This window comes from Pararge aegeria, chromosome 18 (assembly GCF_905163445.1).
Source record: "Pararge aegeria chromosome 18, ilParAegt1.1, whole genome shotgun sequence".
In the NCBI taxonomy this organism is placed as follows: domain Eukaryota; kingdom Metazoa; phylum Arthropoda; class Insecta; order Lepidoptera; family Nymphalidae; genus Pararge; species Pararge aegeria.
This window is the reverse complement of record NC_053197.1, coordinates 9386161-9403842: the sequence shown is the minus strand read 5'-3', so window position 1 is coordinate 9403842 and position 17682 is coordinate 9386161. Positions and strand designations below refer to the sequence as shown.

At 34.7% G+C, this 17682-nt stretch overlaps 2 protein-coding genes and 1 long non-coding RNA gene across 5 annotated transcripts; 1 reads left to right on the top strand and 2 right to left on the bottom strand.

The window, feature by feature from the left end:
- Positions 1-6253: 6253 nt before the first annotated feature.
- On the bottom strand, positions 6254-8681 carry LOC120631782. Its single transcript, XR_005659064.1, has 3 exons — positions 8381-8681; positions 7408-7714; positions 6254-6688 (listed from the first exon to the last, which is right to left on the bottom strand). It is a non-coding gene; the product is annotated as an uncharacterized LOC120631782 (long non-coding RNA).
- A 3177-nt stretch (positions 8682-11858) lies between these two features.
- Positions 11859-14058, bottom strand: LOC120631445 (mitochondrial tRNA-specific 2-thiouridylase 1). 3 transcript variants are annotated; one of them, XM_039901033.1, is made up of 5 exons: positions 13800-14058; positions 13024-13374; positions 12692-12918; positions 12285-12452; positions 11859-12179 (listed from the first exon to the last, which is right to left on the bottom strand). In XM_039901033.1, exons 1-5 carry the CDS (start codon positions 13873-13875, stop codon positions 11880-11882), a joined length of 1122 nt encoding a protein of 373 aa, XP_039756967.1. In that variant the 5' UTR covers positions 13876-14058; the 3' UTR covers positions 11859-11879. The 3 variants fall into 3 exon arrangements, with proteins under 3 accessions (XP_039756967.1, XP_039756969.1, XP_039756968.1); XM_039901035.1 differs by having other exon boundaries at positions 13273-13374; XM_039901034.1 differs by lacking the exon at positions 13800-14058 and adding an exon at positions 13677-13711.
- Positions 14059-15089: 1031 nt separating this feature from the next.
- On the top strand, positions 15090-17371 carry LOC120631463 (proteasome subunit beta type-2-like). Its single transcript, XM_039901066.1, has 4 exons — positions 15090-15318; positions 15824-16017; positions 16267-16429; positions 17175-17371. Exons 1-4 carry the CDS (start codon positions 15213-15215, stop codon positions 17327-17329), a joined length of 618 nt encoding a protein of 205 aa, XP_039757000.1. The 5' UTR covers positions 15090-15212; the 3' UTR covers positions 17330-17371.
- Positions 17372-17682: the final 311 nt, after the last annotated feature.

Genomic DNA, 17682 nt, shown 5'->3' with positions numbered 1-17682 from the left:
TTTTCAGTATAATATATATCTATATATATAAAAGAGGATGTTTGTATATATGTCATCGATAAACTCAGAAACTATTTGACCGATCATTATGAAAATTGGTATGCTTATGTATTTTTTCACGGAGAAGGTTTATATGCTATGCCCATTGATGTAACTCCCCACCAGGCGGCGCTGTCAAGTATCGACTTCCGCCCCGTTCAACCGATTGTCATAAAAACTGGTATGACCATGTATTTTTCCACGGAGAATGTAAATATGATATATATAGATTCTTGGAAGTGTTAGAAGTAATATAGGATACTTTTTATCCCGTCATTAAGCTCGGTTCCTTTGGGAGAGGGGATGAGTGTTTGACGATTTAACATCATAACTCCGACAAATTAGAACCGATTTAAATAATTATTTTTGTACTATACAGGTATATGTGTTTAATTGTGTGCCCAAACTGTAGTTGGAGATAGACGACAGAACTCTTCAGCGGACAGCAGCAATTTAATGCCACATCAAAAAACAAACGCAGACGAAGTCGCGGGCAACAGCTAGTCTTATATATATATTTCTTGTGTGCGTGTGTATGTCACTGAACTCTTCCTAGACGGCTGGACCGATTTTAATGATTTTTTTAGTATACGTTGGAGTGTCGCCCTGGATGGTTTAGATTCACAAATTAGCCCGACAGATGGCGCTGGGTTCCGCTAGTATCTTCTTCTTCTTCTTTTTTTTGGCTTTTAGGTATAACAAATCAGCACGTTGTATTTCGCCAATGTCACGTATACTTGGAAAAACCACAAAATTCAAAAAAAATTCAAAAATTCAAAATTCATTTATTTCAAGTAGGCCTAATACAAGCACTTTTGAAACGTCAAGTCTGTCCGTGTGTAGTGACTCTACCACCGGTTCGGAAGGCAGATTCTACCGAGAAGAAGCCGGCAAGAAACTCAACACAAGAGAGATTGTCAAAAAATAAACATTATATAAATATAGCACAATGTTTTTTTATAAATCCAGTAGTTAGCAGTTAGTAAGACCACACTTGATCTTTGAATAGTGTTATAACTCAAAGATTTTTTTTATTATTAATCATAATAAGATATTTAGAGCTTAATTTTCGATTTTGTTGGATTGAATATATTTACAAACAAATTTTGCATAGCGACTAAAAACCAGCAATAGACAACTTTGGACATTTAATAGATTACAATAGTAGGATGAAGGACGTCGTAAAGCTTATGAAGGAGTTTCGGGCAGGAAAACAACATATGAGCGACCGATCCTTCGCCAAGACCGCGTTCACACATGGAGTGATCCCTTGTTCTCAATTTACTGAGATGTACTGGAGTGCAGGCATATTGTGGACGACACCCAATGATTGATATAACGGAACATAAAGAACCACGCTTTGCGTGGTACTCGTATATCTGGTTAAACTGAGAAATAGAATTTGCCTTTTAGTCTTCGATTCAATCCGCATTCGAATCCCGAAGGTGAGTATTTGCGAGAAAACGTAGATCCTGGGGGAAGTTTTTAAAATGGACTATACCCATCCCAATGGCAAGTTTCGTACACACATCAACAACAGTTTCATTACCTTTTATACCCATGTGACCTGGTATCCACGCCAAAGACAGACAGGTCTTTTTGCTGGCAAGAGCATAGGACTTCCCTAATCTGAAAGATGATGGAGATAAGAGCTTTGCTTCGAAAAGATTTTGCCTGAAGCGCTTGAACATAGCTTAAGGCGTCAGTCAATATAATGGATTGCCTGATGTTATGAGATTCTACTATAAAAAAACTTTAAGTCAGTTGTTTTAAGTTCCCCACACACACGTTATCGATCTTATTGATTGCAATGTTAAAGTTGCAGTAACAGTTTATACCAATAAAATATTTTTAACTAGCTTTTGCGCGCGACTTTGTCAACGTTAATTTCGGGTATTTTGCAAATACCTCCTGAACCGTCAGTTTTGGTGTGTTTTTTTGGGTATAATAAATAATAATTATTTATAATTTTAAATCAACAAACAAAATTGATTGAACCAGATTTAAAAAATATTTGTATTTTTAATCTGTGGTTAACTCCCAACGAAAGTCGAAAAGCGGTTATACGCGTTTGACGTCATCTGTGTTAAAAAAAAAATCAAAACAAATATTACTGACCAGCTTGAGCTATCCCTCAACTATGGAGGGTAGAGGTAAGGAGAGTCATCTTATATGGGAGAAAAGTTGAAAAAGTGTCCTGACACTGCGCTAAATAACAGTTCAAAAATCCTCCACAATGGCGCTGGTGGATGCACAGGGTATGGTATGAATGTAGCAATCGTAGATGAATTGAGTAGTCCACTTTCAAACCCCGTTAAGTTTATGCAGCAATTAATTGAGAAAACTAATTAAAATGTTTAGACTTAAAATTACGATATTAAGATGCATTTTTTTGTGTATTACATGAACTTAGTAGCACATCGAATTAAATTATGTTAGCAAATAAAATCACTCTTTCATAATAATCATTTAATTTGCATTTTAAAATTAAACATAGCTAGTTTTGCAAAAGATTTTTTAACATAGATAGTTTTGCAGTTGTATGCAATCAACATAGGCAGTTTTGAAATAATCAAATATAAGCTTCTATTTTCCTCTACTCTTAAGAAATTACAATTTTTATCTATTATTACACTCTTAAGTCTATTTCTTCGTGTATTATGGTTTCTTCATTATCAGTCTCTTCTATAACAGTCTCATTTGGTTCTTCTTGAAGAAAATTGTAATATTGTAAATAATCGTAAGAAGCCCAATCTTCACCGAAATGTTTTTTCAAAAGATTTCGCACATCATTTAACTTTACTGGTTTTACTGGAACTCCAACATTCATCATAACGGGCACAATATTTTCGAATGATTTGCCTCTTTTGCAAACGTTGCCATAATTTATTACCTCAGATACATAATTAGGTTCCCCTTTAATGGCAATTCTATTATTTTTATCCTTTCTTAAAAAGAATCTTTTAGAGGCATTAAATTGAAAGTGCCAAGATCCAGGTAACTTAAGTACGTTTTTAACGCTTGATTTCCAATCATAAAAATGGAAGTCGCTGCCTAGTCTGAGAACCGTACCATACTTTTTAAAAATATCAAAATATGTCTGGGGTTCCACAATGACTTCTAAAGGACGTATTTCTCTTTCGATATTTCCAAATACACGGTCGGGGGGCAAAAATGAATGCCCCACTACAGGGAATATCAGCGTAAGTTTCTTGATGTGACGTGGAGCTTTTGTTTTTAGCCAATATGCCAACATTCCCAAAACGATTGAGTTTTTATTTTGCCCCCCACAACCGTCGCAAAATAATTTAATATGACTAACAGTGTCTTCAAAATTGGTATTCATTAGCCGATGAAATACCGCCGAAGCAATCTGATTAGATCCTTTCTTTGCCTCAGTTTCCAACCACGTGTAAATAAATGTGTTTAAACAGTTTTGAGCCCCACGAGATGGCCCTTGACATACTGTTAAGTTATACGTATACAATTGTCGGCTAAAGTAGGCACTCTGGTCTGGTACTTTTGGTAAAACCAAATTCTTTTGACAGTCAAAAGAGAAAATTATTTCGTTGTCGCCTTGTGTTTTGAGGCTAGTGTAAAAGCATTTGGCCTTTAGCTTGTGAATACGAAGCTGAGCTATTTGCAGCTGTTTTTTTGCTGTGTCGCGTTCTCTTTTAATAACTTCTTTTAATTGAATGCATTTAGAACATGCATCTGTAGCGGGAGACTTAAAACTCAAATTAAAGTACTTGTTAAAGATACGTCGGAAAAATTCATATCTCACTGACACATTCTGAGCGTCATCGTTGTAAAGTTTATGCAATTTTTTTATACTTAGATCGCTGCTCAGATATTGCACAGTAGATCTTCCTCTAACATAATGTGATTCCAAAGCTTCAAGTCCCTTTATAAACGATTTTACGGATTCTGTGCGATCAGAATACAGATTGGACTTTCTATTACCTCCTCTTCTTTCTTTCGGCATTGCCATCGTGATTAAATGCTGTTTACAAATTCTTTGAATTCTGTCCCTAGAGATTCCCAGAATTGTGGTCATTGCTTTTTGACACACCTTAATTAATTTGACGCGGCGTCTTCCAGCCAAATTTTCGTGCTTTGGTATAAAATAGCATATAGTCTGGGATTTTCTCTTTCCTTCTTTTTTAGGAGTTTGCGCTGTACAGTATTTTAATAAAAAAGTATCTTGGGTGACTTTAACTGAAGTTGAATAAAAATTCCGATGAAATTTACTGTAGTCTTGAACCGTTAAGTCGTTACACTTGTATCCCTGTTTTGAATTTCCATGTACACATTGTGGTATAACTGGCAGTCCCTTAGGCATATGTCTAAAACAAAACAGATAGGCACATTAATAAATAACAATAGAGCAAAAAAATCCCCAGCAAATAACCAGGTATCTATCCTATTTACAAAAGGTAACCATAAAATAATAATCTTACCGTTTCGACTTCTCAAGTTCTCTCTTCCATGTAGATTTATCAGCTATCTTTTTACGTCCTCTTCTGTTTGGTGCCAAAACAACTTCTTGTTCTTGATACTCCATGATAATTTTAATAGAAAATACCTCGTTTTTAAAAGCCTGCAGTATCTGAAGAAAGCAACGCGTGCATGCACTTCGACAGTATTATGCGTACTGGCACTCAAGATGGCGGCTTTTGCAAAAGTCACCACGCAACTTAGCGTCGTTTGCAAGTTAATACAAACTTAGCGATTTTTGAAAGTGGACTGCCGATCAACATAACGACTTTTGCAAAAGTATTGAGATTTCAATCCCATTTTATTCTTATCATAGCGAGTTTTAACACAGTATATTAAATGCTGACGTTAATATTTTAAATCCTTAACCGATTGGCGCCATTGGATAAAAAATGTTTTTTTTTTAACATAACGTGGTTTGCAAGTGGACTACTCAATTGAAGTATGCCGAGTTAAAAAATTTAATGTCATTATCGACTACAGTAGTTAATTATTGAGAATTTCAACAACTTACGTTGTACAAAATATTGTGGTAAATATAACCTTACTTCCTTGTTTATTTTTCAAGCCTACTCTAACAATATTTATATTTGGCGCTTCTTTTAAGAGTTAAGTTACTTGATGCAAATGTGGCGCCATCCTAATTTAATACATTTTGACGACACTTTTTCATATACACAGATGACTCTCCTTACCTCTACCCTCCATACCCTTAACGAATACTTTCCTTCTATCTGAATAAAACTGTAGAAAAGCGCGGGAAACTACGAATTTGGCGGACGTGGTTTTTAGATTTTAATTTTTAATTATTGAAAAAAGTGGATCAGATAAGGAATTTAGTGTTTAAGAGTATTTAGTAAATTGTTTCTAGATATTTATTTTATTATTTTGTGTTATTATTAGTGTATGTATTAATTATTGAGAGTTGGTAAGTTTTTTTTCTTTATATGGGGGTCGATCCCCCGGACGACCCCGGAGGTCCGGGGCCTGGCCCTGGTCCTCCTGTAGGATATAACATAGTCATTGATGATTCGTCAATGGACACTGAAGATGGCTTTGTTCCTGCTTCACAACTTAAACGCACGAAACCGCGAAAAAGGTGTCGTCATTGCAACTGTAAAAAACGAAAGTGTAAGGATGGAAAATTGTATGCCCAAGCATGTCAGTGCGAAGACTCTGACGGAAAAATTATTCCAATTGTTTTAGATGATATTAAAGATGAGAACAAAAATATGTTACCTCCTAAAAGCCATGCCCCACCGGTCAATACTGGTGCCAACATGACTCAACCCACTACCTCGGGTCTCTCACAACCACTTAAGAAAGTATGTTAGCACAGATTCCGGCCCTTTCACTGTCCACATACAAAGAATCACCTCATCCCCAAATGATCCAATAACTTTGCATCCAATACAGTTTGGCAAAGATTTGAAAAAATATAAAATAAATAATATTGTTAATGGCAGTTTAAAACGCATAGGCAGAAATAGATTGTCCATGGCTTTTTCCAATTATGAGGATGCCAACTTGTTTACAGAGAGCTCATTGATAGTGGGCCTCTCTTACAAAGTTTTCATTCCTAGCTTTACTGTTACACAAGTGGGTATAGTGAAAGGTGTGCCCCAAGACTGGACGGAAGAAGATATCCAGGAAAATATCAATGTTCCTATAGGATGTGGTAAAATCATAAAGGTAAGACATATTAAAAGAAAAAATGTTACTGATGGTACAGCTTTATTTTCAAATACAAACATGGTTGTATTGACGTTTGATGGTCAAATTTTACCAAAAAGGGTTTACATGTGTTATACAGCACTCCCTGTTGAATTATATATTTTCCCAACCATCCAGTGCTACAATTGTTGCAAATTTGGCCACACTAAAATTCAATGCAGATCCAAGCCCCGTTGCTTTAAATGTGGGGATGAACACCCCTCAGACACTTGTGCCGTTGTCTCTGATAATGCTTGTTGTCTTCATTGCACAGGTCGCCACTTTACGACTAGTAAGTTGTGTCCAGAATTTTCTAGACAGCAGAAAATCAAAATTTCAATGGCCTAGAGCTGCATATCATATGCAGAGGCGGCTAAAGTCCATCCCCCTTCTACATCAAAGTCTTATGCTGATGTAGCTGCTACCTCTCCTCCACAATCTGAAAATGAAAATCATCCTTCATCAAACTTCAATTCATATGTACCATCAGCACCAAACAGTTCTCATAAAAAAACTGTGTTTGTTCAACGTCGTGTACCTCCAAAACAAACTGGAGGATATGACCGTTCCATGCATCAATCGATTGACAGTGATTACAATAATGCTAATTCTCAGATGCCTGATGGTTATGTCTTAAAACAGAGATCATCAAATACAATCCCACAACAATTCATTGCAGAATTAATTTTGGAACTTATAAAATTACTCTCTAATTCTAGTTTAAATAACACTTCTAATACTATCTCTTCACCGTCCAACGTCGCAAATTCTTTATTGACAGCTCTAAACCAAATCTTTAATTATGGACCACAAAATCCTTCAGTGGAACTGTAGGAGTGCCATAAGCAAAAAAACTGATATTCTTTACTTGCTAAATAAATATAAGCCTATGGCTATGTGTCTCTCTGAGACATGGTTAAAACCAGAGTTCTCTTTCAGGATCTCTGGTTTTGTTACTGTGAGAAATGATAGGCTTGATGGATATGGTGGAGTGGCCATACTCATTGCCAAAGCTTTCTCCTATAAAATTTTTTCACTCCCTCCCCTCAGTGATGGCATTAATGCCATTGCTGTGATTGTAAATAAAATTTGTATTATTTCTGTTTATATTCCTCACCCTTCTTATTCCTTATATAATGAGTTTAGTCATTTACTTACTACTTTACCTAGTCCATTTTTAGTACTTGGGGATTTCAATTGTCAAAATCAGTCATGGGGTAGTACTAGTTCTAATTATTATGGTGAATTGATGGCAGATATTTTAGACTTTCAAAATATATGTATTTTGAACAATGGCACTCCAACTCGACGTACTGGTCCTGGTGAATGCCTTAGTGCTCCTGACCTATCTCTTTGCTCTCCAAGTATGGCCTCTCTGATATCCTGGAGTGTACTTGATCATTCTTATGGCAGTGATCACTTACCACTTGTTCTTACTTTACCTATCTCTTGCCCTCCTTCTAACCTACAATACAGTTCTAAATTAAAACATAAGCTGCCAGATGACTGGACTACATTTAAACATTATGTTGATTCAAAAATATCTAGCCTTCCTACGGTTAAAGGTGGTAATGAAACAATATGTGCAGATGCATTTAGTAAAATTCTTATTGATGCTGCTAACACTTTATTCCCACAACAAGGTAATAGACAAGGTAAAATTCCATTTCCCCCTTGGTGGGATCATGAATGCACAATTGCCATTAAGCAACGGAAAGAGGCTGAGAAAAAATATTGTTCCATGATGACTACGGATAATTTTGAAAATTATTCTCAAACAGTTTCTACAACTCGTAAGCTCCTCAAAAAGAAGAAATTTGAGGGTTGGAAACGATTTTGCGAGTCCATAAGTCCTGATATTTGTCCATCGGTAGTTTGGAGAAATATTAGAAGGTTTAAATCAGCTTTCTATGAATCTCCATCTGGTGCATTACCTATTGAGCTAGCCGACCAATTTATGGATAAGTTGGCTCCTCCATCAGTTCCTGACTTTAATAATGCCCAGTGTTGTACTTTTTCCTCTAAAGCTTGTAGTTATACAGACCTCAATGCTCCCTTTTCTTTGTCTGAACTAGAAGGGGTTTTATCTTATGTAAAAGATTCATCCCCAGGCGAAGACGGCATTACTTACTCTTTCTTAATAAACAGCAGTGTCGCTTCCTTGAACTACTATTTGAGTATTATTAATGCCATTGTGTTGTCTGGTAATATTCCTTCTTCTTGGAAAACCCAAGCTATAATTCCCATATTAAAACCAAACAAACCAGCCTCTAATGTTTCTTCTTTTCGCCCAATAGCCCTATCCTCTGTTCTTGCTAAAATAGCTGAGCATCTTGTTAAAAACAGGTTAGAATTTTTCATTGAAAATAATAATATTTTGACAGCTAATCAGCTGGGATTCAGAAAAGGCCGTAGTACCACAGACAATATTAGTATTTTGGTTTCGGATATTCGGCTAGCTTTCTCGAGTAATGAGTCGGTTCTTGCGGCCTTTCTTGATATCAGCTCAGCGTATGATAATGTGCTGATCTCAGTTATGCATAGAAAACTTCATGACCTCCATGTACCACAATTATTAATTACATTTATTATCAATATGCTTTCTGAGAGGTGTATTAAATTAGACCTATATAACGGTACTCAACTTTCAAGGCTGGCATGGAGAGGTTTACCCCAGGGGTCCGTCCTCAGTCCATTACTGTATAATATTTATACATATGATTTAGAAAAATCATTAAACTCTGATGTAAATATTTTGCAATATGCTGATGATCTACTCTTATACAAGTCGGATAAGTGTATTGAAAATTCTAGTAACTGTTTAACTACAACTCTTAAAAAGCTAAATTACTGGTTAGATGTCCACGGACTGGAATTGTCTGTTAATAAAAGCACTGTTGTTCTATTTTCTAGACGGAGAATCTATCCCGATTTCAACGTCCTTTATAGGGATAATCCTATCCCTGTAAAGTCTGAAGCGAAATTCTTGGGCGTTATTTTAGACTCCAGACTTACTGGAGTCCCTCACTGTAACTATATTGTAGCTAAGTGTGAAAAAAACTTAAATATGATCAGGTGTCTAACCGGTGTCTGGTGGGTGCTCATTCTTTTTCCTTGCGTCTTATTTATAATGCCCTTATTCGTAGCTTATTAGATTACGCCACTTTCATTCTAGAGCCCTGTAGTGCCGTTGCTCTTAGGAAATTAGATAGCGTGCAGGCAAAAGCGCTAAGGATCATCCTTGGTGCTATGAAATCTACTCCTATCAATGCTATGCAAATAGAGTGCGTTGAACCCCCTCTATGTTTAAGACGACAATTTCTAGCTGATAGGTATCTATTTAAAGCTATGCAATTTTCACAGCATCCTTTACGTGATAAACTTCAACTCCTCTTAGAATTTATAGATACTTGTTCGTACTGGTCCCATAAATCTGCCCCGTGTCTTATCAAAAGCTATCGAATGTTTTGCTCCATACAAGCGCCGATCTATAGTACATATTGCTATCCTACTTTTTATTCTAAATATAATGCATTAATAATCTCTCCGAATGTTAGAATTAATCCAGGTATTCCAAGAAACCAGTTGGAAGCTCCTCAATATGTAAACATATTAAAAGAAAATAAATTTTCTGATTTTCATTATATGTATAGTGATGCTTCTAAGCATTCACCGGATGGCCCGGTTGGAGTTGGAGTTTTTCATGTTCAATATAATATTGTCCAGAAAATAAAACTTCCACCGGAATCATCAGTATTTACTGGAGAATGCTTTGGTTTGTTAAAATCTGTAGAATATATTCTTCTTGCCAAACTTAAGGAATCTATCATATTTACCGACTCTATGAGTGCTCTGCAAGCTTTATCTAGATTTCCATTTAAGTCTGCCCAGATAAGCCATGTTATTTTAAAAATTAGAAACCTCCTGCTTACTTGTAATGAAAAAGGCTATACAGTGGTGTTTTCCTGGGTACCAGGTCACACTGGAATTTCTGGAAATGAACGTGCTGACCAGCTTGCCAATGAGGCTATATCATGCGGAGATATTGCCGACTATTGTAACTATGCCTATGATTTATGTGCACTGCCAAAACATTCCCTTCAGGAATCTTGGAAAATGGCTTGGTCGATTTCTAGCCAGTCAAAGGGTAAATCTTTCGCTAGGATTCAAAACTCTATTCCGTCAAAGCCATGGTTCTCGGGTTTAAAGTTGAGCAGGAGAGTGACATGTATCTTGACGCGTATGCGTTTGGGCCACGTTTGTTCTCCTGTGCAACTGGCGAAATTTGGAATTGTGGATAGTGATTTGTGCGAATGTGGTGAGGTGGGGGACCTGAACCACATATTCTTATCATGCTAAAAATATAACCGGGATTCATTTTACCAGGGTCTTATTAAGTTAAACATCCCACTTCCTACTTCCGTTGACATCCTCTTGTCCATTAATGAACCATGTATATATAAACTTTTTTCCTCATTTATCCTATTGTATGATATTAAGTTGTAAATAAGTAGCTAGTTTAAGTATTCCATATTATTAAATTATATTATTATTAAATCCATATACTATTTAATCCTTTCCTGATCCTATTAATTCTTTTCGAAATTCCGTTTCCTTTTTATAAAAAACTTAGTTTTTTTTTCAATGTAAGAAGTTTCCTCGTTTAAAAAAAATTTATAAATAAGAACAACACTTGACCACAGAATAAGCAATTGACTATGGTTCAATCGCTCAGCGCGCAGAACCAATAAACCAAAAAGAAGAAGAAGAATAAAACTGTAGAATAGGATTTAAAGATGTGATGAGCTGAATATTACAAAATATTTTATTTGAAGCAGTAAGTATTACGTAGAGTATTCGTAAAAAGCAGAATTAAACACCACCGATATAAATTTCGATTTTCGATCCATAGATATTCATTGCCATAGGTCTGATCGGCTCACACTGCAAATTTTTCCTACTTTTAGCTTTTTATACCCGGAACTTTTGAAGTATAAGTCCAATTTGAATAATTTAAAGTCTATTAATAAAAGTAATTATTTCTATAATTTCATGATACTGAAAAATTTGATAAAAAGGCGGTTATTTTGACTTAACTATAATGGATATTTATATTGCATCGCGGACTTTTTGTCGGCAATGATGGTTATTGCTTAATTTGTATGTATCATTACAATAATTTTAGTAAAGCTTCATGTCGGTATAATTTTCATCGTTATATTTTGGCCAATTTACAGAAAAACAATAAATTATACATTATCCTTCTTCATGAATCATTGTCCATTAGTAAAAACCGTGAGAAAATCCATTCGGTACATATAAGTTTTTCGCGCCCAGACAAACAGACGCGAAAGGAGACTTTGTTTTATATGTAATTATTTTTTTCATTATTATATTTTCACTTTACAAAACTATGTATAATAATTATATCATAAAATAAACGCCATTGATTGGTTGACTTTCTGTTTACCTTGTGATGTTACAGACTGTAAATAATGCGGTATTTGAATTTATTGAATGTATGAGAGCTTGGTATAAATTTCTAGAGCATCCCCTTTGTCTTCACTTTAGAATTCATGAAGAAAACTGTAATTAAATTAAACAACATATTATAAATAAATATAACTTATTTAATACACTAAATTGTGACACACATGCTTTATTTTTGCACTACCAAGACATTCACTATCATTGTAAAGTACACCAAATTGACCTTCTGTAAGTGCCCTTAGATTTGTTTCAAGTAGTATTGTTAAACCCTCGTAATTCTTTAAAACTCTACAAGGTACCAATGGCTTTGTATGTTGAAATCTAAATGAACAATTCAATACACCATTGTTAGTTAAGTCAGAAGGTTCTTTACAAATCCAATGGGGTGTTTCAGTTATGCAAAGATCATTCCATAATGCTGGATGTTTAGTTCCTGGAACCTAAAATAAATGACACATGTGATAATTAAAAGTGGAAAGTACTTGTAATGATTTATTATTATAACATATTTGAAATTTATAAGAAGCATCATTTTAGGAACTCACCACATAAATATTGTTAGTACTCAAGTCTTTCTTAAAAATAAAATATGCTTGTGTAAAATTACTCAGACAGCATCTTTGGCCCACTGTCCATTTGTGAATACCACTGTGCTCTCCAACTTTATGTCCTGAATCTATATCAATGAAAAATCCTTCCCTAGTTTGAATAAACTGTAAGAACAAAAAGTATATTATAAATTAATATTAATACTATTATTTGTGAAACCAATATATGTATGATGTGATCTAGTAGTCAATCTCATGATATTGATAGTTGACAATGGACGCACATCAACACCTAATAGTTTGTATGGAATATAATAATAAAAGAATACTAAATATCCCTGTAGTATTATGACTAAATCATCATTCCTATTTTTTAATGGGTACTGTCTTGCAACATAACTTACATCACCAATAAAATCTTGAAATCTTCTTTTTCCGATAAAACAAATTCCAGTACTGTCTCTTTTACTGGCAACTTGCAAAAGACCTTCTTTTCGAGCAATTGTTCTCACTTCACTTTTCAATAAATTAGCAATAGGGAACATACATTTTCTGAGGGAAAATTGTTGTACCTGAGACAAAAAAAAGGTTTGATCTTTGTGTTTGTCCGCAGGTTGTAGAAGCCTTACATCTGAAATGGAATAAAACTACATTAATGCTGTCAAGATTGTCAAAGTTCCTTGCAATAATAACATTCATTTCTACAGATTTCACAAATATTTTTTTCAAAAAATACCTTCATTATCATTATAATTCTCTAAAAATGGGCCAAAAGATGTGTTTGCATAGTGACCAGTTGCTATAGCATCAACTGCTAAATTGTTCCTGCAATGTTCAAAAAAGCTATCAAATTTTATGTATCTATTGCACAGAATGTCAGGGTTGGGTGTCAGCCCTTTTTCATACTCCCTCAGTACCACAGAAAAGACCTCATTCCAATATTCCTTTATGAAGTGAACTCTATGTAATGGAATATCAAGCTTACGGCAAACAACAGTTGCATCTTCAAAATCTTTTTCATCTGTACAAAATCCAGCTTCATAGTTACTATCCCAGTTTCTCATAAATACTCCTTGTACTTGGTAATCTAAAAGAAAAATATTATGATTAGCATACAAACTCAGATAAGTACACACAGAAAACTTAAACTTAACAATTGATAAGAAACCTGCTACCCAATTCAGGACTTTTTCAATAAGATGTCTTTTTTCTTGAGGGGGAAAATCCTCATGAATGGCGTATATTTTGTGTATGTTTATAAAGAAACTGCAGAAAATAATTGATGATTCTAGTTTATTATTTAAAATTTAAGTTGAACAACTTTAGCATGATAATGACTACCAGGCACACACTTTAATATGCAACATTATCCAAAAATTTAATGCCAACCTTATAACCTAATTGTTAAAGTTTCTAGTTTTGCGACAACTTGCACACAACTTGCGAAAGCTGATTTTTTTATATAACTATAGGATGTGCTTAGTGTGCAATTTTTTGATTAATATAACTTACTTGCTTTTTTTAATAACAACGCAGCAACAGCACTATCAACACCACCTGAAATACCTACAGCTATTTTCTTGAACATCGTGGTGAAGTATCAATAAGTATTGATCACTCATAAATTGGTTAACACGTTTTAGGCTAATGATTTAGTGATTAGAACTCATTGCCATTATATCTAAGGAATCACGTTACATTTTAGAACTTGGAAAAAATAGGTACTTCTACTTCTTTTGATTTATAAATATGTACAGAAAGTAAACAGCTGTAAGATAACACTGACAGCTATTTTTTTTCTTTCTCATATGGAGGGTAGAGGTAAGGAGGATCATCTGTGTATATGAAAAGTGTCGTCAAAATATATTAAATTAGAATGGCGCCACATTTGCATCAAGGTAACTCTTAAAAGAAGCGCCAAATATAAATATTGTTAGAGTAGGCTTGAAAAATAAACAAGGAAGTAAGGTTATATTTACCACAATATTTTGTACAACGTAAGTTGTTGAAATTCTCAATAATTAACTACTTTAGTCGATACTGACATTAAATTTTTTAACTCGGCATACTTCAATTCATCTACGATTGCTACATTCATACCATACTCTGTGCATCCACCAGCGCCATTGTGGAGGATTTTTGAACTGTTATTTAGCGCATACAACTGGACACTTTTTCAACTTTTCTCCCATATAAGATGACTCTCCTTACCTCTACCCTCCATACTTTCTCAAAGGGAAAAGTCATAGGTATATTACCAATTACCATAGGGACCATACAGCCTTTTATTCAGTGTATAATAGTCATGTCTTATTTGATGTCATAGTCATGGCTTATAGTGTTCAATATTCTCGATCTCATAGTAAGGCGTAAAGACGTGTCTTTAATCCTAAATATTCATTTTAAATTTCATAGTAAGGCATATAGCCATGTCTTCAGTATGAAAGCCATTATTATATAATTATAATGTATAAATGACTTTACTACTTTAGTCATGTTGTGTTGCTCAATGATCACACTTGTCCCCAGGCTGAGCCAAGAAGCCTTGCCCCTGTAATTATGTGTAATGAGGATATAAACACTACGCTGCTAAAAGATTTCTGACATTATGTGATACCAAAAGAACAAACAATCAAAGTTTTCCACACATTCCCCTTCGATTACATGATTCGTAATCTCACTCAAATACGCTAAAGAGTCATCTGTCTGTGCGATCCCACTTAACAGACCCCAGTACAACTGTACTAACTTCTGTGCCATACAGGCTTCATTGAAAAAACTTATACTCTGAGTCTTGTCAAATTAAATGATTTGACAAGTTTTTAGGTTATTGTGGTTTGTATTGTCATTGTTTGCGGCAAATTAATATCGCTAGACGCTAAGTTTTGTAAAAAGCAGAATACCCTTGATTTAACTTATAATAATATGGCGAATATTAATTTGCAATGTCTGCTGGGAATACAGTGCAACGACTTTGTTATGATAGCGGCGGATCAAACCAATAGCCATAGTATTATGGTGATGAAAGACGGTAACTATTTTAATATTTTTGGATAATTTCTTTTTTATTATGTACGGGTTGGTGTATATCAATACCGCGAGTGGTGTAGTTTACGGACGACAGCGCATTTTTATCGTTTCCGCTGGTTCATCAATATCATCATCATATAAACCCATTACTGGTCTACTACAGGGCATGGGCCTCTTCGCACAATGAGAAGGGGTTCCACTTATTAATGTACCCAAACTGTATCTGAAATAGTTATGGCCTGGTGGTGGCTGAATTTGTCTCTTGGCTTGCTGATGTCAGTGTATTTGGCTTAAAACATGTAGCATGACAGTAACAGTTTATAAACTGTAGTTCTTCACTTAAGTTTATAACCTGTTACTCCCAGCCAAGCTCTGCGGTTCCTGTTGCCAACCAGTGTGAGCAACAGTCAATAAGACATTAGCCTTCAAGCCCTGCATATACTAATTAATATTCTATGTCAAAGAACCAGGTGAGGAAGTATATTGATTTCTAAAATGTATTACAGATGAGGAAAAGATCTATAAAATATCAGATAAGTTGGTAATGGGTGTTATCGGAGACTCTGGTGACACTACACAATTTGCAGAGTATATAGCAAAGAATATCCAACTATATAAAATGCGTAATGGCTACGAACTTGGACCTACCGCTGCTGCAAATTTTACAAGGAGGAATCTTGCTGAATACCTCAGAAGTAATGTAAGTTTATGTTTCTATTGATAGTAACAATTTGTAGGATAATAATAGGGGAAAAAAAAAGAAAAAGTTGGTAGTAAAATAAAAATATCTCCATTATTATCATCACTTCAAAAAATTAACGTCTGCATGTGTAGGAGAAGGAACAGTACTATAATATTTCAATCCAAGGAGGAGACTACTTTGAAACAATATTATGCATGAAGGCCATAATATTGGTCTGATCCATAAAAAGCAAATGGTTTTTTTCAGACTCCTTACTTTGTGAACCTGATGATGGCTGGTTATGATAAAGAAAATGGCCCAGAGCTGTACTTCATGGATTACTTAGCATCAAGTGTAAAGGTGCCCTTCGCAGTCCACGGTTTTGGTGGTATCCTCAGCATGAGCATCATGGATCGCTATTATAAGAAAGGTATCTTAGTAATTAAACAAATCGTATCATAGTTACTAAGACTTGTCAGTTTCCATTTATGAGTGTTGCCTGAAACTTTGGCAGCATTTATATAGGGTTTTAGAAATCCTCCGGAAAGCCTTTATTTTCCCAGGAGGTGTTTCCTATGGCTATCTCAAGGATGTAAACTACTTCTATGCAAAGTTTAACCAAGATTAAGTAGTTACACCATACATACTTTACACTAGAAATTTATTTCAGAATTTCCCTTATTTATAGTTCCTGTAAGAATATCTTAATTATTAACTATTAATAAATGACATTGACTGATGAAGTTACTACACAGATGAAGGGGTATTTACACTTGGCATCCTCAAATATATCAAATATACATTTCAAAATATTAGAAGGTTTACAAAAAAAACTGCAATGAATAATTGTTAAGGCAAACAATTATACATTGTAAAGTCAATATCTAAGGATGCTCTGGTTTTGGAGTGCAACATGTGTGGAGGCATGTGGGGTGTAGTGCATTGCCGAAGATCTGTTTGGTGTGGAGTGTAAAATTTCAAGAAATTATAAATTATACCATACAGATACTACTGCTTTTTGCTGCGTATGGTAAATTAAGCTTGATTTTCATAATTGAAAGTTCATACTAGGTAGAATTTAGAATAATACTATACTGAATAAAAATAAGTACAGAGGCTTTTACATCCAAGGTGTGCATTTTTCACATCAATAATAGTATTTTTTGTGCTTACAGATGCTACTGAAGAGGAAGCGTATGAGATTCTCAAAAAGTGTGTACAAGAGGTGCACAGGCGTCTGTTTGTGAGCCTGCCGAACTTCCAAGTGACCGTTGTGAACCGAGATGGGATCAAAGCACTGCCCGTTATCAATTCTGCTGCTTTGAAGTGATTTTTTCTAAGTATAATATAATAAAGTAACATTATTAAACTCTTTTTTATTTTATTCCAAATTCCTAATTCTGTTAGGTTATAATCATAATCCACTCTTATTAAGAATTTGAACACTTGCTTTATTATCGTGAGAATTAAAGATAAGAGTAAAATATCTTCATCATTAACCCATTATTACCTTACTACAGGACACAGGTTTCCTCTCAGAACAAGAAGGGTTAAGGCCACCACGCTGGCCAAGTATGGATTGGTAGACTTCACACGCGTTTGAGAATATTGTGGAAATTTCTTAGATATGTAGGAATCGTCATGATGGTTTTCCTAACGCAAGTAATAATATTTAATAGCTTA